Here is a 27,126-nt window from a genome sequence, read left to right on the forward strand (position 1 = left end):
GTGTAATTGTTTTTAAATATCTGTATTGCTTTGTTTATAATTGCTTTCTATACTGAACTGTTTTATTTGTTTCATCGTGGCATATTTTATTTTTGTAACCTTCCTTCGGCCTTAATAGTAAAGGGTGTGTAAGAGGTCTTATTAATTAATATTGCTGGCCAACCTAAAAATAATTCATGAATGTGTGGCACTCACTGAGGCACCGACAAGAGTTTTTACAAATTCCAAACTGGAAGCTATTGATCTATTTAATATATTCAGCGTTAAAGTGACAAACTAATGGGAAGATCTAACAAAGCCAGCCAGCTTCTCGTGGTTAGCATGGAATGTTCCATGGTTAGTCACAGTGAGAACTAGTGGGCTTCCAAAATTCAGTCTCCAGGAAAGAACATCAAATACGAGTTGATACGGCTGTTTAGAAATGAATAAACAGACCATTGACTTGTTGAAGTATTACTGCAACCCTATGATATGATAAATATTGTCTAGACTTTCTATGGGTCGTGTAATATATATTCTCTATTAGAATACAAAGGATGCCTAGATCAATTCAGTTTTAAAATTCCGGGTTCTTTAAAACCCCATCATGGCTTATGACACATGAGCAAATATGAACGAAAAAGAAGCTTGAGATTCACATAGTGAAAAAGATGTAACTTAATCAGATACAACCAAGATTTGAAATCCAGAATTTTCATTTTATATGTATATTTTGATTTTAAAGTGCAGAGGAAAGGCACGTTGACAGAAAGCTAAAATGTTTGCTTGCTCTTGCTTGGTTTAAACCAGGGGTGGGCTGACTTCAGTTCTGCATGATGAACACCCCCCCACCACCATACAGAAGCTAGCATCCCTGAAGACCACTGATGTGTATTCAATTTATAAAACTAGAGGGCATTTTTTGGATCCCTAACTGTTAAAGGCATAATTAATTTGTATCTAGTGATCTTGAGTATGTACTCTTGCTTAAGGACATTGTTAGCGTTTCACTAGATTAGATCAAGTCTATTTCATCTAGCATTCTTTGAAAGAATCCAAGCAACCAGCAGGCCTCAGGTGGTCAAGCACGAGACCACTGCCTACTTTTTGCCCACCCATGGTTTCAACTGATAGACTATTATTACATAGATAACAAGTTCATATTCCTGCTGTGTATGGACAGTGTTCAAACCAGAACCAAATGCTGAAGATTATTCATACAGTTTAATATGGGCAGTTAACACACAAACATGTACACAAAAAGAGCAAAAAGGGGGGAGTCACATAAAATACAGCATGTTAGTTCATAGTAACCTCAGATGCCACCCTTTATTTGCATTTCAAGTATATACTTGAGTTAAAAAGTGGACCTATGTTAGAAAAATAAATGTTCAAAGTGTTATCTTCTGTATATCAACTTCCATGATGACATTATTTCAGTTGTCCTTAGAAAGAGTGCAGTTTTATGGTTAGGAAGCTTATGCAAAAGCAATGGACCCTACGCTGAAGGAAGACATCACTTCCCATTAAAAAACCGAAACAAAGATCTGTGTGGTGTAATCTGCATTTGAACACTACTTACTAAGTAGTTTGCTGTATGATTAGAGAGTGGCGTGAAGAGCACTTTATACAATCAAAATACATGCCTCAACTCCCCTTTGAACATGTGGTACTACCGTCACAGTTGCTAAAAAGACCGCAGACACACACACCTGATACTAAGAGAGTGATCCTAAGAGCATTCAAGTATATTGCTCTTAAACTGATACCCCACCTTTCTATTAGCATTCTCAAAGGAGCTAATAAAGCTAAGCCCAATAAAGTCGATACATTAAACCATTAGGAAAATGGGAAGGCTCTTGAGGCAAGAAAATTGAAAGCATGTCTCCCCATGGCTAGTAACTGTTGTGGCATGGCTGAAGCAACCATGGTAAATGGAGGGCAGTTCCTGGCTTGTCCCTCCGCTGCAGAAGTTAATGATCTATGCGCCAGGAGCAGCAATGGTGGCAAGTAGATCCAGAAAAACATGCTGCATTGACTGTTCTCTTCCCCCTACTTAATATTTGCATAGGTTTTATTTTTAAATCAAAATCTAGACAAATTTAGATTTTATTACTGGAAACAACTTACTATTGTTACCAGGCAATGCTCAATTCATTATCTGACAAGGTCATTGACAACAAATATCTGGTTTGAACAGTGAATTCAGCACTGAAATGGTCTCTCATAGCCAATGGAAGTTTCTAAGCATGCAATGCACTGATCTAATGTTCAAGTCAGAAACAGAAGAAACCTAACTGTGCCAGTTACCATGAAAACATCTTGCAAGTAGATGCAAGCCAGCAATACTTAAATAAATGAATGCTAGAAATCTTACAACGCTTTCAAACCCAAATTACACGGTATTAATATTCTGCTCCATCACACAGTGCACAACCTCTTAGAAGTATTTTAAAGCAATACAGTGCAACATTAAAACATTCACTTTTTACGGCATCTGGTCAGATTAGACAATACAAAGCCCCAGGCATCAACAAATTCTGGCTGTGGGTCACCTTACATTGACGATAGGGTAATACAATCATTTCCTCAGTCATTTCCTTTCCCTGCAGGCTGGAGGTGGAGGCAACTGGGAGGGTGTGTGTCTCTCTGTGTGTGTACCCAGAATACTATGAATATTTAGAGAGATCTCAAGGGTGAAATCCAATTTTAAGCAAGACAGTGGTGTCTGACCAAAAGGCGGTATGCAAGAGTTGTGTGCCACTTCAGACACAGTTAGAATGCAGCCTGCAGTCCCATACTAAAACTGTGTGATGCTAAACCCCTTACTGATTGCCTATTGCTTCTCTTTTCCGTAAGTCCCCTTGAGAAAGGAAAAAGTGACTACAGCAGGCAGCTGGGGGGGGGGATTAGAAATCCTTGAGGGTCTGGGTCTCTGGGCCACCAGTTGCCAAATCATGCTACAAGGCACCTTCAAACAGCATCTAAGATGTGTTCAATAAGCACTTACCTCAAACATTCTAGCAGCTGTGCACCGAACAAGTGCTGAAGTATGGACAACTCCATACCACAATACAGTTAGCAGCAACTCATGGTATGCTGGGTTTGCACTGAGGACACAAAACAATCACTATTGAACTATAAATAGTCATTTGCTCTCAAACAACTCCACTCACTGTGCCATCCCACCATCTCACCTTAAATCCCACCTTCTCTGTGAAGTTGTTGGATAATTTTAATGATCAATCTATACCTAAACCAGCACTTTGTTCCCACTCAAACCTTTCCTCCCTTCTCTTGGTCTCTCTAGGCAACAATCTAAATTGAGGCTGCAAGCAGAGACTGGCGCTTTCTTCCATTGAGTTACACACCGAAGAAAGTATGTAAATAATTTCATCATAGGCTTCAGAATTAGTCTCCAGAATATATGGAGCATGTACATCTCACAATGCAGTTCTCCAAATATGTTTCAGAGGTTTTTTTAAAAAAATTAAAGGGATGCTGATTGTTTCGCAATTATTTTGTCAATATGTAACATTTTGGCTTCAAGGTGAGTCACTGCGTTAATGTTGTTAATGGCTAATGAACCAACTGTAACAAGCACGGAAAACATGGACTTCTGTGCTATGGCAGACGCTACACACAATGGTTTCAAACATTTAGAGAAACCACCAGAAAGGCTGATTGCTGGATAGTGATGGCCCAAGACAGAAGCTGGTAATAGGATAACTATATTGAGTGTGCATGAGAATGAGATCCAGGCTCTTACACAAGTGTGTGAGTCAGTGGAGGCAAGAGAATATGGGAAACATATTGAATAAAAAATCTGGACCTATCTGATAGCTCTAATGGACTTCTTTAGCAGTGAGTAGGTGCCACCCTTATTGGGATTGCCTTATCACTATACATGACACCTTGTATTGCTTGCTTTATGTGGATTTTAAACTTGCTGGCCCTTGGATGGTCTCTTTTTCCTTTCCTGATACTATGTTTTTATATATGCTGTAAGCCAGCCAGATGGGTGGGGCATAAATAATAAATATTATTATTATCATTATTATTATTGCTCCAAGTAAAATAGTCCAGCACTTTTGCCAAGGACATGTCACAAAACACCAACAGTATGACTGCACTGTCCAGATACTACAAAGTCATCATTAGGCATTCTGCTGCAAATCTTTTAAGAGAAAAATTCCAGGAACTTTTGATCCCGCTTTATGGTGATTCCAGTTATAAAACATACTTTACCCCAGTTCCACAAAAGATGCTTTCAGGCTATCAAGAGGCGCATGGGATAATGAAAGCATGGTCATTACATCTTCTAAAAATCCAACTAACAGCTTCCGGTCTTCTTCCTGAAAGTAAATTTTAGAAGTTTTTAATCTTAGTTTTGCAACATGTATCTTAAAGGTGGCTGAAAAGCTAAGCCTGTGGCTCTCAAAGAGAGATTCAGTTTTGGGACCCAAATGTCAACTGCACTCTTTGTTCTGAAAATACTATGTCTATTCCTCAGCTACTGGCTGCCCCGCTGTCAGCATGTCCCAAGACCCAATGAATAACTAAAGTCATTATTCAGAGATCAGCGATCCGAGAAAAAGCGTAAATTCTGATTATGTCAACAGCAATATCTGTGCTGACTTGAGTCACTATACTCTTACAAACCTCTGAAGACAGTGGAATTACTAAAATGGTAAAAATGCCTCTCATCTCTGTCAACATGTACAAATATTTGCAGGCTGCTGAATGCTGTGTTTACTCCCGTGCCAAGTACCACACATATTTTGACTGAGATTTTTATGCAACTCTTGTTACCATGTGCATTCCATAGTCGGGTGGGATGGGGATCTTTCAAACTAGTCTCACTACCAGCAGGAATTTCTAAACACACAAATATAGTAGTGTCACATATTCCTGTTTTGACCTTCATGTTGCCCCCCCCATTAAAATGGCCAAGTGTATCAGGAACAGTTGAACTGATTGGCTGGGCAGAGGTCCACTTTTGGTCCTCTCCAGTGGCCTCCCATACCTCATCCCACATTGTTCAGCAGGACTCCCTGATCATCTGGAGATGTTTTTAGGGGTGGGAACATAAGTCTGCAGGTGGAAGAAGGGTGTGGGAAACTTTCCTTCTAGGAATTTCCTTAATTTACCTTAGGGTCCAAGGCAATGTTCACATGCTGCTATGACTGAATTTATGATTTATAAAGAAGCTTTATTAAAACAGTAATGTAACCATCCTCACATAGGCTTGAGTGTTTCAAAGACACGTATTATTTAGTCCCGAGCAAAAGCTGCTTACCTGGATATAGCATGTAAGTACACCTGTGGCATAAATAGGAACCGTGGCTTTTGTTAGCACTCCATTTCCTGCTGTGGCATCTGAAACCATGCCGTACAAATAAAGAATAAGAAGCATAAGTATGTTGGTCATTTAAAATAAGTTCGTAGTTGCTTAATACTCTTTTAATATGCCCACTAAAACGAGGGATCCTTTTCTTGGCCCCATATCCATTGGTGTACAAGTATCTGACGCTGAGGGACACAAATATCTTCCTCAGAACTTCTTATTCTATGAAATCATTGCTTAAATCAGAAAAGAGCCAGTCCAATAAATTTACACAGGGAGCTTCCTTATACAGTACTAGCTCAGACTATTTCTACAAGTGGCCCAGTGTGGTCCACTTAAACCAAGTAGTAGCTTTCCAGTCTCATGCAGAGCTTTCTCCCATCCCTGCTTCTAAATAGTTTCTCCACAGATACAAGGAATTGAGTTTAGGAACTTCTGCTCCACCATCCATTCTCTCCTCCTTTCCCCCCAATCTTCCCAGCTATTTGGCACCTCTCTGTCAGAAATAAGAAACCATCTTCAATGTAAACTGCCTCCCAAACTTCATTTGTAGAGAAATTGGAGTCTCAATTTAGTGTAGGGCAGGCATAGGCAAACTCGGCCCTCCAGATGTTTTGGGACTACAACTCCCATCATCCCTACCTAACAGCAACAGTGGTCAGGGATGATGGGAACTGTAGTCTCAAAACATCTGGAGGGCCAAGTTTGCCTATGCCTGGTATAGGGTGTGTTTTGTTATTTAAAGGCTACAGTAGAAACAGTAATAACTCTGCGACTCACCAACATTCTCCTCAGACAGCCTTAAGATTTCCTGGAACTGTGGTTTTACCTAAAAAATAGTTATGAAGTAAAAGAAAACCATTAGTTTAAAAACTGAGAAGGATATATTTCTGATGAATATTTATTAAGTTGTTCTTAATGGGCAAGGTTTCCCTCACACTCTAAAACGTGCATACACAGGGGGGGAAACCTGCATAGTAAAGGTAAGCTAGATGCCTGTCAAGTGCTTTCCAGACCTTTAATCTGGCAGGTTAGCAACTTTTTGATCCTAACATTCCATTAGATATATGAAACACATAAATTGTTTCTATTCTGCATCATCCCATCCAGATGTGAATATGTTTACCTTTGTATTTGTGAAGATTTTCCCAAATGTTCTGCAAAGGCGCCAGAAAAACCTTGAGAATTCATGTACACAGGCTGTTGAGGCTACATTGATTTTGCCAACTATTTCTATAAGTTGCGGCAACCTGAAAAACCAGGTTAAAAATAAGTCACTTTTCAGAAAATAGGTTTGTAATACTGTAAGCAAGCTGATCCTTTTTCCTGACAAGTCCAATATTTGGGGGGGCTTTGGCACAATACATTTAATAGTGCAAACATGAATCCTTCAACATTCAGACCAGGGCGGCTCCCAACCGAGTATTAAAAACACGACAAAACATCAAACATAAAAAACTTCTAAACAGGGCTGCCTTCAGATGTTTTCTAAAAGTCAGATAGTTATTTCCTTGACATCTGATGGGAGGGCGTTCTGCAGGGCAGGCGCCACTACTGAGAAGGCCTTCTGCCTGGTTCCCTGTAACCTCACTTCTCACACTGAAGGAACCACCAGAAGGCCCTCGTAGCTGGACTTCAGTGTGTCAGCTGAACAATGGGGGTGGTATAATTATTGATCTATACCATTTAAAGCAAAATTTCTAAAACAATGTATGCTGTCAGTAACTGCAAAATAGTAGCATTAAAGAAAAACTCTATTCAGAGGAATTAGCAAGTGAAACAAGTCAGAAGGAACTCACAGTTGATTGACAACCCACAGTAAGGTATCCCAGCCTGTGGTACCCTCGTGTTCCAACTGGTTATCATAAAGTTGTAATAGCACAGCCAATTGTTCACGGCTTCCAATTATGGTGGCTACATCCTGAAGAGGAGACGCAGGCCTTGGGAATCTAGTCACTGGCAGCAAACGACAAACCACCACGGTCAAAGTTTAAGACTCAATGAAAATTGAGAAGCAATCGACATGCCTAACTATAGGCACTTTCACCTAATAAAGTAAGTAGGGAAAAGACCTACCCACAGTCCATTAAATCATAAGGTAAAAGATGATTTGGGGATTTAGTCCCAGAGATTCTACGAGAACTAAACCAATCTAAATCCTAATTCTGTGGCTCAACTCTTGATACCTAGGAAGTTATGTATCCTTACCTTCAAGATGCGGTTACTGTATGTGCTGTACATGGATTTCCCTGTGAAGAGTTTTTAGAGGCTATAGCTAGTATACAAGTTGTTGGATCATTCTCTAATAAACTAGAATTCTAGAACTGGGATCCAGAACATGACACCCATGGGTTCCATAGCACCCTTTGGCAGCCCTTCCCCCCTTGGCACCCTATTCATTTCGTTCCCATGAGTTATTCTTATCATTTTGCCTGTTGGGAAAACTGTCGATATTTTGTTTCAGGGTGTGCAGGAATTTTGCTTGGGGCTCGAGATTATCTATAATGTATGCAAAACAGCTATGAGCCTCAAGTAGGAGATGTATAAGGAGAAGGCATTATGACCACCACCTGCCAAATCAAGGGGTCTGATTCTGCCCTTTACTTCACCAGGAGAAGTACTGGGCCTTTACATGGGTTTTGCAGCTGGCAATGCATACATCAGAAACTGATAGGAATAAACCAATCTCCCTATGGATACTACTCATCTAAAGTGTCAACAATGCTTCCTACATGCAGAATTATAGGTTTTCTTTGGTAGTAGTGGGAAAAAAAGAGTTCACATTTCAAATACTTCTTGAACCAGAAGTCTTCAAGCTACGTAGAGAGCAAGCTTGCTGCACTGCATTCACCTGCACAGCATTTCTATGGAATATTATTTTTAAATTGATGCGAAATGAAAATAAACGTGACCCTATTTCAAAACAAACCCTCACAGAGAATGATCAAGAAGTTACCTTCAATCTGTGGAATTTCACCCTGAAGCTTAGCTTTGCTTGTAAAAGGTGCGTTCTGTAGCACTAGTGCAAAAAGCGAAGGAATCAAGGACTGCAGAGCAGAAAGATACATGTGCAGCTTGTGTTCATCAAGTCCATGCTCGCCTTCCTGAAATGCAAACAGGGAATCCAGGTGAAAATCTTGCTCCTTTGCTCTCAAAGTGCTTATCCATTCAAAATGAGCTTCTGACTAATTAAAAAGCCATTAACGAGAATCTATCAGAGAGAGACCAGAAAGGGGAGGACAGATAAAGGCAAAGGGTTTTTTTTATCAGGTTCTTCTCCAAAAACCCAACTATCGACCCGATGCATTCATGACATTTATAATCGTCTGTCTTGCAAGGTGGAACAAAAGGTCTCACGCGATCTCCTGGTTTGACTCTAGAGAGCCAGAGAAGTTTAGATTCAGCACGGTTGCTGCACCAATGTGCCTTTAGTTCAAACCATGACAAACTAAATGAAGCAAAACACTGTGGGCACAATCCAAGACAACGTTAACCACCTCAAATATCAATGATCCCTGTAAGAATGACTCAAGTATGTACTTACGGTAACTCAGTTCATAGGAGCCAACTCCTAGGGGTTGTGAGGGCCTCGCACCCCATAAAATATTTGAGGGGGCCAAGCCTCCCCTCCCCAGTTGATGGGCATTGCCAATCAAACGGTGTGCATGCACCACATCATGTGATTATGTGGGGTGGGGCTTACTTGCCCCACCCCATTTTTTAATTCAAGTCGGCACCCCTGACTCAGTTGGACTTTAAAGTGCTTAACTTTGGATTGTGCCCACTGTTATTTCTCATACAGCATCCCACTTTTACTACAGACTCCTAATCTCACAGCAACTGGCATGAGTCAGCTTACTAGAGAGAGAGAAGAATGAACTTCCAATGTGAAAATCTGAAAAAATGTCCTAGAAACGTGCAACGATTTCAGACACTTCCTACGAATACCAAGACAGAAGAGGGGAAAACACTTTCAAAAGTTTAAGAATTCCAGCATTTCTTTATAGATAGCAAAACATACAGCAAAAGACAGTCATCAGCAAGCAACCAGATGATCAAACTCTAGATATACATAGTAGCAGCAGCAGCAAGTTAACACTGTAGATAAAATGCCCTTTAAATGACATGGCAACATGAACGCTATAAAAAAGTGATCTGCAGAATAGTCCAAACAACCAGTTGTGATGGTGTTGAATGAATAGTCCAAACAACCAGTTGTGATGGTGTTGAATGAATAGTCCAAACAACCAGTTGTGATGGTGTTGAATGTTACCGATTCTAATAAGTGGGGGGTGGGGGGAAGATTAGAATATTTATATGAGCTGTATCTTTGCTTATTCAAGAGGCACAAAAAACAGTGAGTATGAGACACGTTTAATATTTACCCTGAGTAGTTTTTCAATTTTACTAAGCAATGTAGGTATAAGATGAGACTGCAGATTTCCTAGTTCTGTGGTCCAGGCAGCATAGGCAGGTAAAAACACTTGATGAGTTGCACCAACTACTCGTTCTGAGGGATCACCCAACGCTGAAAGCAGTAGTTCAAAACCCTGGTAGGAAAGAAACAGACCATTTAGGAGAATTATGTTTACTTTGCTTAAGCATTCCAGGCACCCTCAAAATAAGCAAGTGTCTATCTTGAATTTGATGAAAAGGCGTTTCCAATGGTTCAAGTTAATTCAAAAAGTTCCACAACTATTTGGAATAGATGCCGCAACACCATAGCAACGCCATTAGTGTCAGGGGGCTAAATTTGTTAAAGTTAAATGAGCATGCAGAAAAGTTAGGTGAACTATACAACTGGATAAGTCATTCAATACTTGCATAAGCAGCCAAGGTACCCATAGGTATTACAACTAAAAAAATCACAGCAGACCTTTGAACACCAGTTCACAGTCAAAATAATGAAAATTCTTCAGTGATTTTACAGAACGTTCCCTCTCTCTTCTGCCAGCTTGCTCTTTTTTTTTGCTAACACACAACAAGATATTTTCAGAGCCCAAAAGTTAGATCACATCTCACAATGCTGATGATGTTAAAAATAGCCCAGTGTATTTTGGGGGGATTAGTTTGGTAAATACTTCCTGGTGATTTTTCAGACTTTGTTCATAATCACATGATCTAGCAACTGTCCTGTCATGTATTATCAGATACAATACCTGTTGGTATTTGTCCGGATCATCAATGTACCCCATGATGATACCAAGGCTTTTGATCACAGCTTCTCGTACTAGATCTGTCTTATCTTCCATCAACATCTGCTGTAACATGGAGAGTACCAACGAACTTCGAATCTCTTTCTGAAAGAAGAAATTAGTATTTGCTGGAATTACATTACATAAACTTGGAAATATAAGACCAATAATATATATACATCTATGCTATCTTTTACAGTTTATTGTAAAGAGAGTGATGGCAGATAATCCTGATGGCAAAATAATCTGGTAGAATAAGCCATTTTAGGCCTAAATCTGCAAAAAAATCCAATATATGCATTTAGAATGCATGGGGGGACGGGACACATTGGTTGGGATTAGTTCTGCACATATTGTTTCCCAAAAGGCCACATTGCTTTGTTCTATGTGAACATTGCCAATTGCTACAACTAAAGTAGTTGGCCAGGATCCAAAATGACTGGATTAATTCCTATCCTTGGGCCTTTAGACTTCTTGTTTCAGACTAGCAGTCTAAGATGCCACATGGCTAAACTATTTTTGAATAGGAGCTTCAAAAGCAGTTGATGATATGACATGGTGTTCTGCTGCTCCAAAACAAAAACATGGTGGGCCATTAAAAACTAGGAAGGGAGGAGGGATTGTACTAAGTGGCTCTTCAGAATCTGGCCATCATTTTAACCTCTTCAATGTGTCTTAAATTTAGATACATATTAACTGCAAACAGAACACTTACAGGAAGATAAGGTGCTAATGCTCCACAGGACTCTGCCACTAACAGCCGTCTTTCTGGATATTTGTGATTGATCTGTCGGAAGGAAAAATTACTCCTTTCATTTTTTTTGCTTATAATTCCGTCCTGTATTTCTCTGCCACCATGTAAAGAATATGAGGCTGCTGCTATTTACTATGCCACCACAGGCTTCCATTCACACACCATAGTCAGGATGCACAGTATGCCTTGAACCTGGAATTCTTATGTTTCCAGAAAGGAAACTTAGCCTTGCTGCTGAGGTCTGGTGAACAGATAGATGGGGGCTACAAGGACATTAGACACTTTCATAACATCCCCATAAAGGGAATAAGTCTAGGCCAGGCAGCAGATTTTATCAGCTCCTGACAGGCGCATCAATGGTCTGGCCAAACTGTTGGGGTCAGTCTAACTCCACCTTCCCAGAGACTATTCAGCACCCTGTAGGTCCTGAGCTAAGACAGAAGGAAGCCCAGGCCTAGCAGCTGACGTCAATACAGTGGTGCCTCGCAAGACGAAAATAATCCGTTCCGAGATTCTCTTCGTCTAGCGGTTTTTTCGTCTTGCGAAGCAAGCCCATTGACAGCTTAGCGGATTAGCGCTACAGCTGTCAAGCGGCTTCCAGCGATCAGCTGTTAAGCGGCTTATCAGCGGAACAGCTGATAAGCGGCTTAGCGGCTTAAGAAAAGGGCGAAAAAAGCGAAAAAAACCCGTGGGGGGAGGATGCAAGATTTTTTCGTCTTGCGAAGCAACCCCATAGGGGAATTCGTTTTGCGAAGCGCCTCCAAAATGGAAAACCCTTTCGTCTAGCGGGTTTTTCGTCTTGCAAGGCGTTCGTCTTGCGGGGCACCACTGTACAGGCAAATCCCCATTTACACATGTTTGATATGTATACAACTGTTTATATGCGCATTGTGCCAAACCTGGAAGTGACACAGACGTATGACGTCACTAAAAGAGCAAAGCAGGGGCATGGCAAAGCAGGGGTAGAATGGGGGCAGGTTTTTTTCAATTATGTGCAGTTTCACGGATGCGCACAATGACCCATAACGCTACCCCCGTGCAAATTGAGGGTTGCCTGTAGTCAGCATGGAAAGGACACAATTGATCAATATTTTATACCATTTATTTGTTTAGGATTTTAATACTATAAACCATCTTGGGTTTACAACTGGCAGAAAGGTGCTATATGCATGCAAAATAATAATAATAATAAACTCCTATTAATAAAGCTTTGTCACTTGACCACTGCTAACCCTGTTGGACAATTTCATGGGTTAGCACAATACATGACTTAAGAACGGTTTCTTCTTCTGTTTACTTGAACTGGCACCTTCAACCTCAGATCTTCCTAATTTACAGTGAGATGCTCATGGATTGCCCACCCAGATTGCTCTTGGCTTCTGCTTCCCTTTACAATTACAATTTTTAGAAGTATATGCCACTTAATATATTGTAAAGCACTGTTGACAAGACCACCGTTGCAGGTAAACTGCAGAATTTTTTTTTGGACCCGGTATCCCATGAAGTAAATAAAGATTATCTCCTATTACCTGCTCCCAACATTGTGGTAAAAGTTCTGCTTCTACACGTGTTGGTCCAACATGCCGAGCAAATGCTACACATCCAGTCAGAATCATTTGCCTATAAAATAAAAATCTTCAGCCTATTACATTGAAACGTGCTTGTACAACAACCACACATATGCCTAAAAGGAGATATAACAGACTGAATGGTCCTCACAGAAAATGGCATCTGGAGTGCGCTGCGAGCAATTAGTTACTGACAATCACGTTATTGATGGTTCATTAAATATGATATTTTCCAAGTATGAAAATAATTTCCATGAAGGGAGAAGTATACACTTGCACTGGATTTTGTACATGGTTTTGCTTAAACATCACTATTGGGCAGTTGTTGCACATAAGCGCTTTCTGGTTAGAATTCTAGCAGCAATATTCACTTTATAAGTGACCATGTAGAAGAGGAAAAATGTCATGTAAGAAGTGGCCCTCAATTGAAAAACTAGTCAACAAAGGTGAATGTAGATTATACAGATCAAGCAAACTAAGAGAAGCTAAATACAGTGGTACCTCGGGTTAAGTACTTAATTTGTTCCGGAGGTCCGTTCTTAACCTGAAACTGTACTTAACCTGAAGCACCACTTTAGTTAATGGGACCTCCTGCTGCCGCCGCGCCGCAGAAGCATGATTTCTGTTCTCATCCTGAAGCAAAGTTCTTAACCTGAAGCACTATTTCTGGGTTAGCGGAGTCTGTAACCTGAAGCGTATGTAACCTGAAGTGTATGTAACCCGAGGTACCACTATATTGCTTTTGTAGAGAGGCAGAAGCCTTAAAAAGTACACAAACTGACTGTTATAAAATCTCTAGGGGGGGGAAATCAGTCCTTGAGAAGCATAAATGATTTAATGAACATATTCAATATCTGGAATTGTTGCTACAAAGACAAAGAAACTTTCAATGCAGAGTAAAGCTAATCTTCTGCTTCCTACTAGCAGATACAGCTATACCTGCTACTTTCCTATAATTAAATTTAAAAAGAATCTACAAAATACAGAACCTAACTACCACCCCATTAATATTAGGCAGGTGTCTTCACTTTACTGTTTTCAGCAGCTGCTAAAAACCTGTGTTTCACCAAGCCTACCTAGGTAGGTAATTTTATTACACATGATTGTTTTTAAATTGCTTATTTATATGTTGATAACAGTTTAACTTTTTTTAAAAAAAGAATTAATTATTAGGGAGCAATCCTATAGAGCAATCCATCAGGACAAGCGGGATTTAGAATCTGGCCAAGCCACGAGATTCCTGGTACAGTTGGGCTATGCCAGTGTAATTCCTCATCCTTGTCTTAGCAGGAGATAGGCTGGAGTATTTGCCCCATCCTGGTTCAGCCAGGAGCCTGGTGTATCTTAAACTGGTTTATGTCCTGTAAAAGGGCGGTTCTGGAGTGGGAAACAAGGGATGGGGACTCAGGCTGCATCCTAAACGCACTCAGCATGATCACATAACCTCAAAACTGGATGGAATTTATGCCAGTTAAAAGGGTGTTGTAACTCAAACTCTTATTTAAAGGCTCAGCACAAAGGAGTATGGCTAAGGCTTATTTTATCCTTGCTTAACACCAGCTTCCAGTGCACAGGATTGCCCTGCCTGGCACAGGAGGATATTAGTCCTCCTGATTTATTATTGTGTCATACTGCTTTAAAGATTAAGTTCTGCTTGAAGAGTTTGCAGATGGCTCTATACAGCAAAGCCAAGGAAACTGCTCAGAGTTTTCACTTTGACCATTCCTCAGTTAATTATTACTATCTCTTGAGACCCAGTCTGCTGTTTCCAGACTAGAGTATGAACTTATTAATGCATTTCTGAACCCAGGCTCCAATTTCAACTTGCAGAGTTGTTTCCAAACTCTGTGCAAGTCAAAGGCCATTCACACAATGGGGCTTTCCTGTTGTTATAGTGCACCCCCCTGAGGTCCTAAAAAGACACCCCTGGGGTCACAAGACCCTCAAGTCTGTATATATGCACATGTACTGTCAGCTTGTTTTCAACCATCAGTTAGGGAAGGAGCAGGCATTGGGAGAGGTGAATGGGAATTTTGAAATGAGTTCACCTGATCCACACATCTCAGACTCAAGTACAGATTTGAACACGGGTCTTGCTTGGAACCTGCACTCCTCCAGATTCTACTCCTACTTATGAGGTATCAGAGGTCTGGCTCTCTTTGTACAGCACATTGTGGCATATACAGTATTCAGCTCCTCCTGTGAGAGGCAGGTACAGATTGACGTCCTGTCACTCTCAGGGAAATTGTATGAAAAAAACATGGGAGGCAGCTTTGTATGGCTTTTAAAAAGTATTTTAAAGTGCTTTTAAAACGACTTTTGCAAATTGAAAATCTGTGCAAGTTCTAAGTATTTTTTCCTTTAAAATCTTCACAGGAATGGATTTATCAAGGGGTCAGAACCGCACCAGGCCTGAACAGACTGGTTTGTATGCCACTAGGAGAGAGGGGGGAAAGAGTGAGAATCAGATGTCAGCCTGCAGTGTTCCTTCTGCCATCCCTGTCACAGCCTTAAATGGCAGGAGAATCAGGCCTAGTTCTTAAACAGGCCTGGTCTGTACCAATTCAGACTACAGTTGGGGGCTCACGTGGCTGAACAACCTCAAATCACAGCATGGCAAAAGTATTGAGGAGAGGGGGCACTATTCTGAGCCTCAATTGTGACTGAAGTCTTTGAAAATGAAAATGTTATCCTTGCCTGCGCTTCCCATCCTGCCTAAGGTTCTATTTTTTAATAATCCGCACGCAAGCAATTTCTATCTGTTGGACTGTACAGATTTCACGAGGAATATTACGTTGTCACTTAGGGTATGTTAAAATTTTAACAGAACAGAGGCGGGGAACCTCTGGCCTAGAGGGAAAATCTCTATTCCACCCGTGGGAATTTCTCTAAGCCACACTTTTGCCCTGAACCTTCCTCAAGTGTTTATGCCTGGCTAGAATGTGTACTTCGAGGCTTCACTGCACGTAAAGAGGTGTGTTCAGAAACCTGACTTTTGAAGGCTAGAAGGTAGCCTACCATACATCCATTGCTCCTCTAGTTTAAGAAGGCTCCCCACCTCTCTTGTAAGAGAACAGGCAATGTATAAGTGAATGACTACTGACTGCTAATAATAATAATAATACAGTGGTACCTCGGGTTACATACGCTTCAGGTTATAGACGCTTTAGGTGACAGACTCTGCTAACCCAGAAATAGTGCTTCAGGTTGCTTCAGAATGAGAACAGAAATTGTGCTCCGGCAGCATGGCAGCAGCAGGAGGCCCCATCAGCTAGAGTGATGCTTCAGGTTAAGAACAGTTTCAGGTTAAGAACGGACCTCCAGAATGAATTAAGTTCTTAACCCGAGGTACCACTGTAATTATTATTATTATTATTATTATTATTATTATTATTATTATTATTATTATTATTTATTTATACCCTGCCTATCTGGCTGGGTTTCCCCAACCATTCTGGGTGGCTGCCCAGAAATACTATGTTCTTATTCTACTAGAAGCCTGCAACAAGAAAAGTAGTTAATAGCCTTCAAATTTCAAAAAAGAAAAGTGTTTCCCACACATCAAAGACACACCTTTGCTCATCATCTGGCCTTTTGATCAAGTTGAACAATATGTGTAGGAGCTGATCTCTCTCTTTGGGTTCAGGATGGAGGCAAGCTGTACACAGTATGAGGGGTATCAGTTCCTAAAGGTGCGAGTGGGAGGGAAAGGTGAAAAGCTATCAAACAACGTTTTTTAAAAAAAGCCTAGAAACCATTTAAAAACATAAAGTAAAATAAGATCTAGTTAATCTACGACCAGCATGAGCACAATTAGCTTGCATATTGATTTCTCATAGAATCACAAGTTGTAACATAACACATGTTCTTTTTATAGGTTCTAACAGCACCAATAAGACTGTGCTACAAATGCTTATGTTTATTATCTATATGTTTCCTTACTGAAGTTGAAGAAAAGAAATTGGTTTAGTTTTTTGTTTTGTTTTTTAAAAAAACACAAACAAAGATGAGGCTACGCAAACACAGAAAAAATTATTTGGTGTTACGCATTGACTGCCAGAAAGTAACTTCAATCCAGTTATTCCAGGGCTGCCATGGAATACCATGTGAACCTAGGCTGCTCCATGAATTAAGCTGATGTCCCCAGAGCAAATAGGATAGTCCCTACTAGTTCCCATAGAGATTGGATGTTCTCTCTCTCTCTCTCTCTCTCTCTCTCTCTCTCTCTCTCTCTCCCCCTCTCTCTCTCCCCCTCTCTCTCTACCTACCTATCCCTATAAACACAAAAACGTTTTACATATTATACACACATACACACACTATTTAAAGAAAGTTAGTGAGATGACATGACTCACTATCCACTGATAGCTGCCACACATTTTCCCTAACACAATTATGCCAGTTTAACAAGTTTAGTCTGCTCTACAACCTACTATGACCATGGACGTTGGTGGCGCTGTGGTGTAAATCACAGAGCCTTGGGCTTGCCAATCGGAAGGTTGGCGGTTCGAATCCCCACAACGGGGTGAGCTCCCGTTGTTCGGTCCCAGCTCCTGCCAACCTTGCAGTTTGAAAGCACATCGAAGTGCAAGTAGATAAATAGGTACCACTCTGGCGGGAAGGTAAACGGTGTTTCCGTGTGCTGCTCTGGTTTCGCCAGAAGCGGTTTAGTCATGCTGGCCACAGGACCCGGAAAAACTGTCTGCAGACGAACATCGGCTCCCTCGGCCTGTAAAGCGAGATGAGCGCCGCAACCCCAGAGCCGTTTGCAACTAGACTTAGCGGACAGGAGTCCTTTTTTACAACCTACTAAAACCAAAATTCTGAGGTTCCGGGCAATTTATATCTGTGCACATCCTGTCCACAAAAGCAACAAAGTAAATGAAAAGATTGCACAGATTTTCCTAGTTCCTGATCCTTTTTCCAGCAATGTATCTAAACATTCGGCATCTGCAGCTGGAGGACTACAGTAGCTTAGCACTAGCATTTACACTTAATTGAAACTGAACTGTGGCCTAGTCTTGAAATAAAATGTAAGCAGCTGTACCTTTTCTTTCTAGGCACAGCTCCCAAACAGCATGGAAAAAATCTTTACAATGGAAGATTTTGTGAACTAATGCCAATCAATTTTAATTTCATGTCTTATCGGTAATATGAAAAGAGAAAGAACAACCAACAATACTTCAGTAATACAAAAAGATGACTCACACTAAACTTGGAAAATGTACAACAATTTATTATAATGCTTTATTTTCCTTCTGGGTTGACACTCATCTATAGTTGTTGCTGTTTTTATGTATAAGAGTTTTTTACTCTTTTTGATAGTTACCGCTATGCTAGCTATGACATGCAATGGCTAATCTTATCAGTAGGTTACCTTTTTTGCTTCAGTATTATGACTGCTCCAAACTTTGTTATAAATGGGATTTTCACTAACAAAATGGGGAGTCACTGGCATCTTAAGGGAAGCCCAATTATTGAGCGGGGGGGAGGGAGAGAAAGAGAGAATCTGTCCTGTCTTAACAGTTGTAACACAAATAATGTATACATTGCGTAAAGCCTAAAGAACCGGGTAATTTTTATAGAATTTTTCAAGGCAATCTGAGCCTTGATAAAAAATGCTTGCCCGTGTTATTGCATTCTTCCTAAGATATCTGGGCTTTGAAGGACAAACCAAAAATGGAGCAGCTGCAAACAAGTGAAGTGAAGACAATCGAAGAAGAAGAAGAAGAAGAAGAAGAAGAAGAAGAAGAAGAAGAGGAGGAGGAGGAGGAGAAGGACGAGGAGGAGGAGGAGGAGGAGGAGGAGGAGGAGTAGTTTGGATTTGAAATCCCGCTTTATCACTAACCTAAGGAGTCTCAAAGCGGCTAACAATCTCCTTTCCCTTCCTCCCTCACAACAAACACTCTGTGAGGTGAGTGGGGCTGAGAGACTTCCGAGAAGTGTGACTAGCCCAAGGTAGATTCGGAGAGCCAGGAAGAAGCTATGACGGATAATATAAGTATATAAGTATAAGAACAGAGAATTGTGATGATGACTTTTGTACTAAAAAAACCCAGCAAGTAGATTTTTGGTGAACTATGAAGGCTTCATTAAGGGACGCGGGTGGCGCTGTGGATTAAACCACAGAGCCTAGGATTTGCCAAGCAGAAGGTCGGCGGTTCGAATCCCTGCGACGGGGTGAGCTCCCGTTGCTCGGTCCCTGCTCCTGCCAACCTAGCAGTTCGAAAGCACGTCTGGCGGGAAGGTAAATGGCGTTTCTGTGCACTGCTCTGGTTCGTCAGAAGCGGCTTAGTCATGCTGGCCACATGAACCGGAAGCTGTACGCTGGATCCCTCGGCCAATAAAGCGAGATGAGCGCCGCAACCCCAGAGTTGGCCACGACTGGACCTAATGGTCAGGGGTCCCTTTACCTACCTTATGAAGGCTTCACTGCACTAAAGAACATAAAATATGGATATTGTGGAACACATTTCAATATGAATAAGCGGCGTCAGGAAAGGTCTGCTATGCAAAGCGAGATGTGAGAAAGGTGACAGGATGTACACTATATCAGTATTAGAGACAAGGTTGATGAGTTTTGTACGTATGCTCAAGTTCTGACTGACATTCAAATTTAATTGATCCATAAGGTTCTTTAAATTGAAATTTTGAATGCCTGCTGATGTTGATAAAAGGAACATAGCAATACTTAAGTCACTGGCTTTAATATATTTTAGCTTTGCCTGTTATTATCATTTTACATTTAACTTCCTGTACAAGGGGTAAGGTAATGGGTGGCAAGGAGGGCACCAAGGAGAAGTAGCAAATTTCAAAATATAAATAAAAAGTTGATCAAGTGGGAAAATATTGATCAACCATGTATTCCTGATAAAAGATGAAAAAGACGAACATTGAAACTAAATTAATTGTAAAAACAAAGCAACTACATTATTTATTATTATTTGCCTCACATTATTGATTTTCTAAGTGACACGCACACGAACATGCAGGAAAAAACACTGCATGGGAGAAAACTTATATACCAATCTTCTACTTAAGAACGCAAAAGCAACTGGTGATGCATCATGTATGAAGATGCCTGTTAAAAAAACTAATAAATCCAATTGTGGCATCAGACGCCCTTATCCAAGGCAGCTTTTGGATGCTAGCCTGCATCATGCCAGGGCTTATTATAAACCAGCATTCAGTTTCTGGCAAGTCATTTGTAATTTATGTGTCAGCCAAGAGCTTCCTACAAGGATATTTAATGTTACTGCCCAATCATTTTGAATGGGCATTGAAAAGTGTGGGGTTTTTTTTTAAGCATGCTGAGTAAAAAACAAATGCTAAACAGTTCTACTGATGAATCCAACAAAAGAGTCTATTTTGATGGTTAATCACTGGCACATTGTTAAAATATTCAGCACAACAGAAGCTGCAAATGCTTGCTCAAGTTTCACTACAAGATCTAAAGAGCTATTTTAGGCATATCCATTTTGAATTTTTTTCTTTGTGACCAGCAAATCTCCTTTCCACAAACTTCTTCTGAATGTTTTCATTGCTTTCAAAAACTATTCATGTGACATGGGAACTGCTGTTCAGTATACAAAATCAAATCCTATTTGAGTATGTGGAACTTTGTATATGCATGTATATGCTGTAAAGTAATTTTTTTTAAATCAACAGCTTAAAAAATTTAAAATCGGAAGCTTTTGAAAATGAGTTTGAGTCCTTCCTCACTCAAAACTTTAAAGAGGATGACTGGATGAGACCGGTCAATCTATACCTAGGTATCAGCTTACTATTCTTTGCAAGGTTGTTTCATTTAATCCAAATTGGTAGATATGGAGCGGATACAAGGCTATTGCTTTTACCTTGCAGAAAGCTGGAAATTGTATCAGATGGAATTAGCTGTGTGTCCACGTCCATGGGTCATATTCTTTCATGTATACTATGGGATTGGAGCGTTCTCTGCATCGCTGCATCTGTGCTTCTAAACTTCCTTCTATCAATGGGAGTGGAGAGACAATGAGAAATCTTCTTGAGCAGATGTGTCCTACTGCATGTTCCATGTATTGTTAATGAAAGGGAGAGAAGAGGGAGGACAGTTGGAGGGGGACAAGGGTATTTCTCGAGCGCAGAAGGTATGGAGGAAGAGCGTAATACAGACTACCTACACTACATGAAGACTGAACAAAAGGCTTTAAGTAAATAATAATCCTTCCAAGAAAGAGATAGAATATAGCTGAACTAAGTGTGTTGCACTCCTAGGCAGCCTTACCTGGAAGCAGTTCTCAGTGGCTTGCTTAGGCTGGAAAATGCAAGAGTGTCGATCTGCTAAGAAGGATACAGATTGAGTCCTTTGGGATTTTAGGTCTAAAGATCTGGCTGGAGGTTTACTCATGAAGCTAGAATGTCTGAAGTGCATGTGCATAATAAGTACTTTAACAGAATTTCTATTTAAAATATGTATGAAACTCCAATAGTAACGGGTGCATTCTGCGATAGGGAGTTTTACTATTGTGAGCATTTTCTGAGCTCTTGTCGCAGTACACCGCGCCTAAGATTTCAATTCAAATTGGCACTGTTGGTGCTGAGGGCGGCAGCGGTGGAACTGCTCCCTGTCAGCCCCACATTAAAGAGATCGCTGAAGCTGAACTTCAAAGAGATCCACATCTCAGCTGGCTTCCTGCCTGCCCGGTCTGTAAGGAGAGGGTGGGTGAGGGAGAAGGGCTGGGAGGCTGCAGAAATCCCCCTGCCAGACCCTACGCCACTGTAGATGCTGCCGAGGCACCGCTTGGGGCTGTTGCCCATAGCCCCATCGGTGCAGCAAATGCGGAGCTGCTTGTAGCTCCAAACAACCCTGCGGACCCAAACAACCCTCTCACTACACAGGGCAGCAGCAGGAGCGATCTTGATGCCACCGCCTTCTCTTCCTCCTATCCTCCCTCCCTCTGTTAGGTGAAGCTTCCCCTCTCCCCATCCCTTTACATGGCTGGGTGGGGAAGCGAAACCTCACCTCTCTCACCTCAGCAAAACTTCCCCCTTAGGGAAGGGGAAGAAAGGGAGGCTTTGCTCGACAGAGGGAGGGAGAATAGGAGGAGGAGAAGGTGGGGGCAGCAGGATCACTCCTGCCGCTGCCTCGGGAAGCGAGAGGGTCGCGGGTGGTTTTGCAGCTACACTGCCGCCGAAGTGCCGAAGCTGTTTAAGAAGTTGGAGCAGCACAACGTGCAGCTCAGCATTTGTGGCCCCGAGCCTCCCGCTGTCCCCTGCCACTGCCAGGAGCAGCCCTAGATGCGCCTCCTTTGGTGCCGCACGAGCCAGGAGATCTGTCGGGCACCGCGGCACAAATGCAACTAGGAATTGTGTTTCAGCGCCCCACAACCCAGGTTTCAGGCGCTATGTAGCACATTGCTTTTCTTTCCCAGTTTCTTGGGAAAAAGAATGAAATAAATAACTCTGATAACATGAAAACTATAGGTTTCAAACGGTCAAGAAAATAGGCTTTAATTTAAGTGTCACACTTGACTTTAAGGGACGCAAGTGGCGCCGTGGGTTAAACCACAGAGTCTAGGACTTGCCGATCAGAAGGTCGGCGGTTCAAATCCCCGCAACGGGGTGAGCTCCCGTTGCTCGGTCCCTGCTTCTGCCAACCTAGCAGTTTGAAAGCGTGTCAAAGTGCAAATAGATAAATAGGTACCGCTCCAGCGGGAAGGTAAATGGCGTTTCCATGTGCTGCTCTGGTTCGCCAGAAGTGGCTTAGTCATGCTAGCCACATGACCCGGAAGCTGTACGCCGGCTCCCTTGGCCAATAAAGCTAGATGAGCGCCGCAACCCCAGAGTCAGCCACGACTGGCCCTAATAGTCAGGGGTCCCTTTACCTTTACTTGGCTTTACTGGGAAAGAATACAATGTTTCCCAAAGGAATGAAGCATGCTTCTTCTTTAAGCTTTACCTCAAGTACATTGTCTATTATGCGATGAAGTCTTCCTCGGCCATACCTACAATCTTCTCATTTGCCTCTGTTTCCTCAGGTTCTCTAACTACAACACACTGCAAAATTCCTCGCCAGAAGAACTAATAATTCCACAATCCACTTTGCTCTAAAGGGGAAACATGAATAATCTAGTGGTATTTTCTTTTCTTCCACAATGCTGCTCACATGCCAGAAGATAATGGCCCAAACCACCAAAACAGGTTTTCTGATACAGTATCGACAAATCCAAGATTGCACCTAAATGGACCATACAATTTAGTAAAGCATCCGTCTGAACAACTTCTTAAATAACTATTTACACAAAGCTGTAACGCTTTAACTATTCTTTGGTCTGGGTCACACATCATGAACCATGGCTTAGTGTGAATGTGAGGTTTCTTTCTGGGAAAGGAGATCACGGCCGCTTTGCTCCTTTCTGATTGTTTTGCTGCTGTGCTGAGCTAAGTCACAGTTCAGCTTAGTATGTCATCTGAACCTGGGCTCACGGTTTAGCTGTCCTGGAAAACCATAACCATACAGTATTGGACAAATCTTGGTTGCAGCTCATGGTTCGCCTGGAGAGAGCTAAACCCAGGTTCAAACAACATGGGGGTCCATGTCTTTGCCTTAAGCCATTGCCTTAGAGTCCTACTGAATTCACAGAACTAGTTCCATGCTACTTTTGCTCCCTGTGACCAGATCCCTGTAAATATATTGATCTATACCATTAATAATATAAAAAATACCATTCTGCTTCTCATGAAATCAAAAAACAACCTAACATCTATTGTCATATTATTCATATTCTGTTGAACTTTGAAGCAATACACTCATGTGGTATATTTTGAAATGGGTACTATATTGCAATAAACTCAACATTGCTCTGACTTTCTCGGGCATGTAACTAATCCGGGAAAAGTAAACATCAAGAACCTGGTTATTCAATCGTTCACTTACATAATGTACGCATGTTTACATACACAACAATTAGTATTGGAGTGTAATATAAAAACAGAAGGTGTATTATTTGTTGAAATTATGCCAAATGAGGGAAACTGAAATAAAAATATGGGCCTCATGTTTGTGCACAAGTAGGCTCCAACACAAACCATTAGTATTTCTTTTCTTCTAAATTCAGCATTTTGCCAAATATATTTTACTTTTTTAAAAAAAAAGTTTACATGCAAGCCCAAGGTTCTAACGTAAGACATTTCATATCTAAAACACAGATAGTAACTTGAATGTTTATGTGGTTATTATTATTTCCACAAATTTTGCAAGGGAAAAGTAAGCAGGAGGTAGGCTGCAGAAATCTTACACTAACTCCAAGTGTAACTAGGAGCTGCAAAGAGAAGCTCAAGTAGCACCCTGCCAAGCCAAACGGCAAGAGTCAGAAATTAGTAACTGATCCTGGAACACATCTTACACAGTTGTTTTTCTACCACAACTTAAACAGAATCATTAGTTTAGTCCATAAGGTATACAGTTTATAGAATTAAATGCTGCATGCAATTGTAGAATTTCAATGTATCTAATGAAAAGTTTATAGACACATGGAGGTTGCTAAGTCATTGTAACGGAGGGATCAGTACACATTTCTTGACTTGGTTGCCTTTTCATACAGCCCCCAAGGGCTAAAATGCCAATCGCATTACTATTTCTCTAGATTAATAGGTAAAGCCAAGCTGGCTGGAAAAGCAATTCCTAACCAAAAACAAAACACACACAACTGCCTCATCTTCAGCTCATGTCATTCTTTAAAATATGCATTAGAAAGTTCTGTCAATAAGGGCCAAATCCCAGACCACTAAAAGTACCTACAAGAAGAATCATCCTGTTAGTATGATGTGACTCACATCACGGCAGGTACGGTGAATCTGCTCCCCACCAGGTGTTGGACTGTAACTTCCACCATCCCTGATCATAGGCCATTATGGCTGGGGATGATGGGAACTGGAGTCCCACAACATCTGGAAGGCACCAGGTTTCCTATCCCTGCATTATAATCTACATTGTAAAAGTGACAGCATATCAACACTTGAATCCCAAACACTGGAAGTGCCTTGCCCAATGGAGCAAAGGCGCAATGCCTACCTTCCCAGACGTGGTGTCGCTGCTGCTTACCAGGAGGGAAAAGGGTGAAGCAGCCTGCTTGGTGACAGTACACTAGACTGGCTCTGCTGGTGCACTCAGATTGTACCAGCTTCTCTGATTCCTACCACCCAGTAAGCAGCAGCGTCTCCACTGCCGGGAAGTTTACGTTGCAGCTCTGTCCTGCTGGGTGAGTCGCTTCTGCCAAATGCTATTCAATTCTAAGGACATTCTTCTTGTAAATGTTGTGTAGACACAACAATAGTTGTAGCTCTATTTGCTTTTTACCAGCATATATTCTGCTTTACAAGAATTAAAGCTATATAACTTATTTCCCTTACAAGGGACCTCTAACATTTGGCTCTTTTCGCAATGAATTCTAGAGCAGAAGTATTTCCCCTTCCCCTTGAAATCTGCGGTGGTCCAGAGGTTCAGTGCCAGATGAATCAAGCGACTGGGGAGCAGCTTTTAATCTTTGCCTTCTTTCCACCCCCTGGACCTCTTATGCCTGTCGCTGGGAGCCAACAGTTGCAAGCCATGTCAATGGTAACTTGGATAAAGAATTCCTATCTAGTTAGGTTCTAACGTCCTCATTGTTTCACTGTATTTTAAACATATTGTAAGCTGCCTTGAGAACCTCTGTTAATTATATATGTATTGTTTTAAATGATACATATATAATTCTCATCGATGTTAAGAGGCTAATTCACCCCAATTCAATATCATAACTCTGCTTTGACACACAGAAGCACTAGAAGTGGGTTTAGCTAACACAAGTAAGCAAACTGAAGGGCAAAACAGATGGACTCACAATAACAGCCCTGCAGAGTGCCATCAAGGATCTTAAGCAAAAGGACAAAGAGTAGGATATCATGCTGTTTTGCTAAACTCACCTGGCAGAGGTGCACAACCATTCTCTAGGAGCAGAGATGCATGCACAAAAGTAATAAGATGATTGCAAGTAATCGACTTCAACATAATAATAAACACTACTAACTTCTCAATAAACAGAAATGTTGCATAAAATTGAAATAAAAACGTCTGGACTTCTCACCTCTCTCTTTGCAAGCAGGACATTAGGAACGATATGCGGCAAGCAACGCCCAAGCATCAGCATGACGCTTTTTTCACTATCAGCAATTCGGGACACCTGGAAGTGCAATTTTGAAAGAATTTTTGAAAGAAAAAGAAATAATATTCTGCAATGGCATTTGTGCAATTCTTAAGGTAAATGAAGAAATCAGCACACAACAGGATACTGGGTTGACATGCTCATTTTAAACGTCTTGAAACCAAAAGACACAAAAGTTATCTGTGTAGGCTAACACATGAGGAGCAGTATAACTCCATCTGAGTAATACAACTGGAGCCACCCCCATTTCAACAATGACACTTGTTGAGGCTACTGGGTGTGGCTGCCAAAGGTAATAACCAGTCCAAAGGTTCTAAAATCTCCTCTACATAAGCAACGGGCCAGAAGTCTGCTGGAGTATTAAAAATTCAGCAATATGGTCTCCTCAGCCTGGATGTTACGATTCATCAAGATTTAACATTTTCCAAAAAGGACATATACCTCTGATCCCAAACGGCTCTCTGCTGACATTTGACAGAAAGACAGCAATGCTTGATGGAACGCATGTGACAGCTTCCTGCAGTAGTTGGGGCGAGGGGAGAAATAGAAGACAGTTGGATAACTGATATTAGTAGCATGCCTCTTTGACTCATAACTGACAGCTACAGAACACAGCGTGTGTGTGTGTGTGTGTGTGTGTGTGTACATGCTGCTAAAATTCTAAATTGCTTTACAGATTAGCCAAAAACTTCTCAAATGCTACTCCTACACTATCATACAGATTATATTACTCGACTGAGAAAACTAGTTTCCACGAGAAACCAAAAGCTTGCCCACTGATGTAAACAGGTTTTTAAAATAAAAAACAGCAACAACATTTCAGTTTTATCTATTTCTTGATTATTTCATTTACATCCCAACAAAGAGAAGTACACTGAGCTTGAACAAGTTACCTAGAAGGAAAGTGTAATCAACAACCGCTATCTTTTGAATTACCTGTCTTGTTTATAAATTTCATATTGCGCTTTTCTTCTTACAGTGCAACCCAACCCAACTTACAAAGGCATTTTAATAGGGGAAGGGGGTGTTACACATGTCTGTTGAAAAGATGAAAGTTATGTTTCTCAATGGACCAGAACGTTCCAAAATGGAAACAAGAACC

General features: G+C 41.1%; 1 protein-coding gene across 5 annotated transcripts in view; it reads right to left on the reverse strand.

Annotated features, from left to right (window-relative positions):
* Positions 1-27,126, reverse strand: part of RELCH (RAB11 binding and LisH domain, coiled-coil and HEAT repeat containing) — a 62,239-nt gene that overhangs the window by 12,989 nt on the left and 22,124 nt on the right. For 4 of the 5 annotated variants that reach the window (XR_014170165.1, XM_081918157.1, XM_081918158.1 and 1 more), the window contains 14 exons: positions 26,466-26,541; positions 25,947-26,042; positions 16,417-16,529; positions 12,805-12,895; positions 11,237-11,308; positions 10,486-10,626; positions 9,712-9,876; positions 8,283-8,430; positions 7,126-7,282; positions 6,453-6,576; positions 6,107-6,155; positions 5,279-5,358; positions 4,228-4,334; positions 2,990-3,089 (listed from right to left, as the gene is read on the reverse strand). Coding sequence is in view for 4 of the 5 variants with exons in the window: in XM_081918157.1 (XP_081774283.1) it covers positions 2,990-3,089; positions 4,228-4,334; positions 5,279-5,358; positions 6,107-6,155; positions 6,453-6,576; positions 7,126-7,282; positions 8,283-8,430; positions 9,712-9,876; positions 10,486-10,626; positions 11,237-11,308; positions 12,805-12,895; positions 16,417-16,529; positions 25,947-26,042; positions 26,466-26,541 (1,519 nt within the window). In the remaining variant the exon portion in view is untranslated. Of the gene's footprint in view, positions 1-2,989; positions 3,090-4,227; positions 4,335-5,278; positions 5,359-6,106; positions 6,156-6,452; positions 6,577-7,125; positions 7,283-8,282; positions 8,431-9,711; positions 9,877-10,485; positions 10,627-11,236; positions 11,309-12,804; positions 12,896-16,416; positions 16,530-20,699; positions 20,831-25,946; positions 26,043-26,465; positions 26,542-27,126 lie in introns of those variants that run through there. The other variant, XM_081918159.1, reaches the window with a different exon arrangement.

This window comes from Podarcis melisellensis, assembly GCF_964234715.1.
Source record: "Podarcis melisellensis genome assembly, chromosome: 7".
Lineage (NCBI taxonomy): Eukaryota > Metazoa > Chordata > Lepidosauria > Squamata > Lacertidae > Podarcis > Podarcis melisellensis.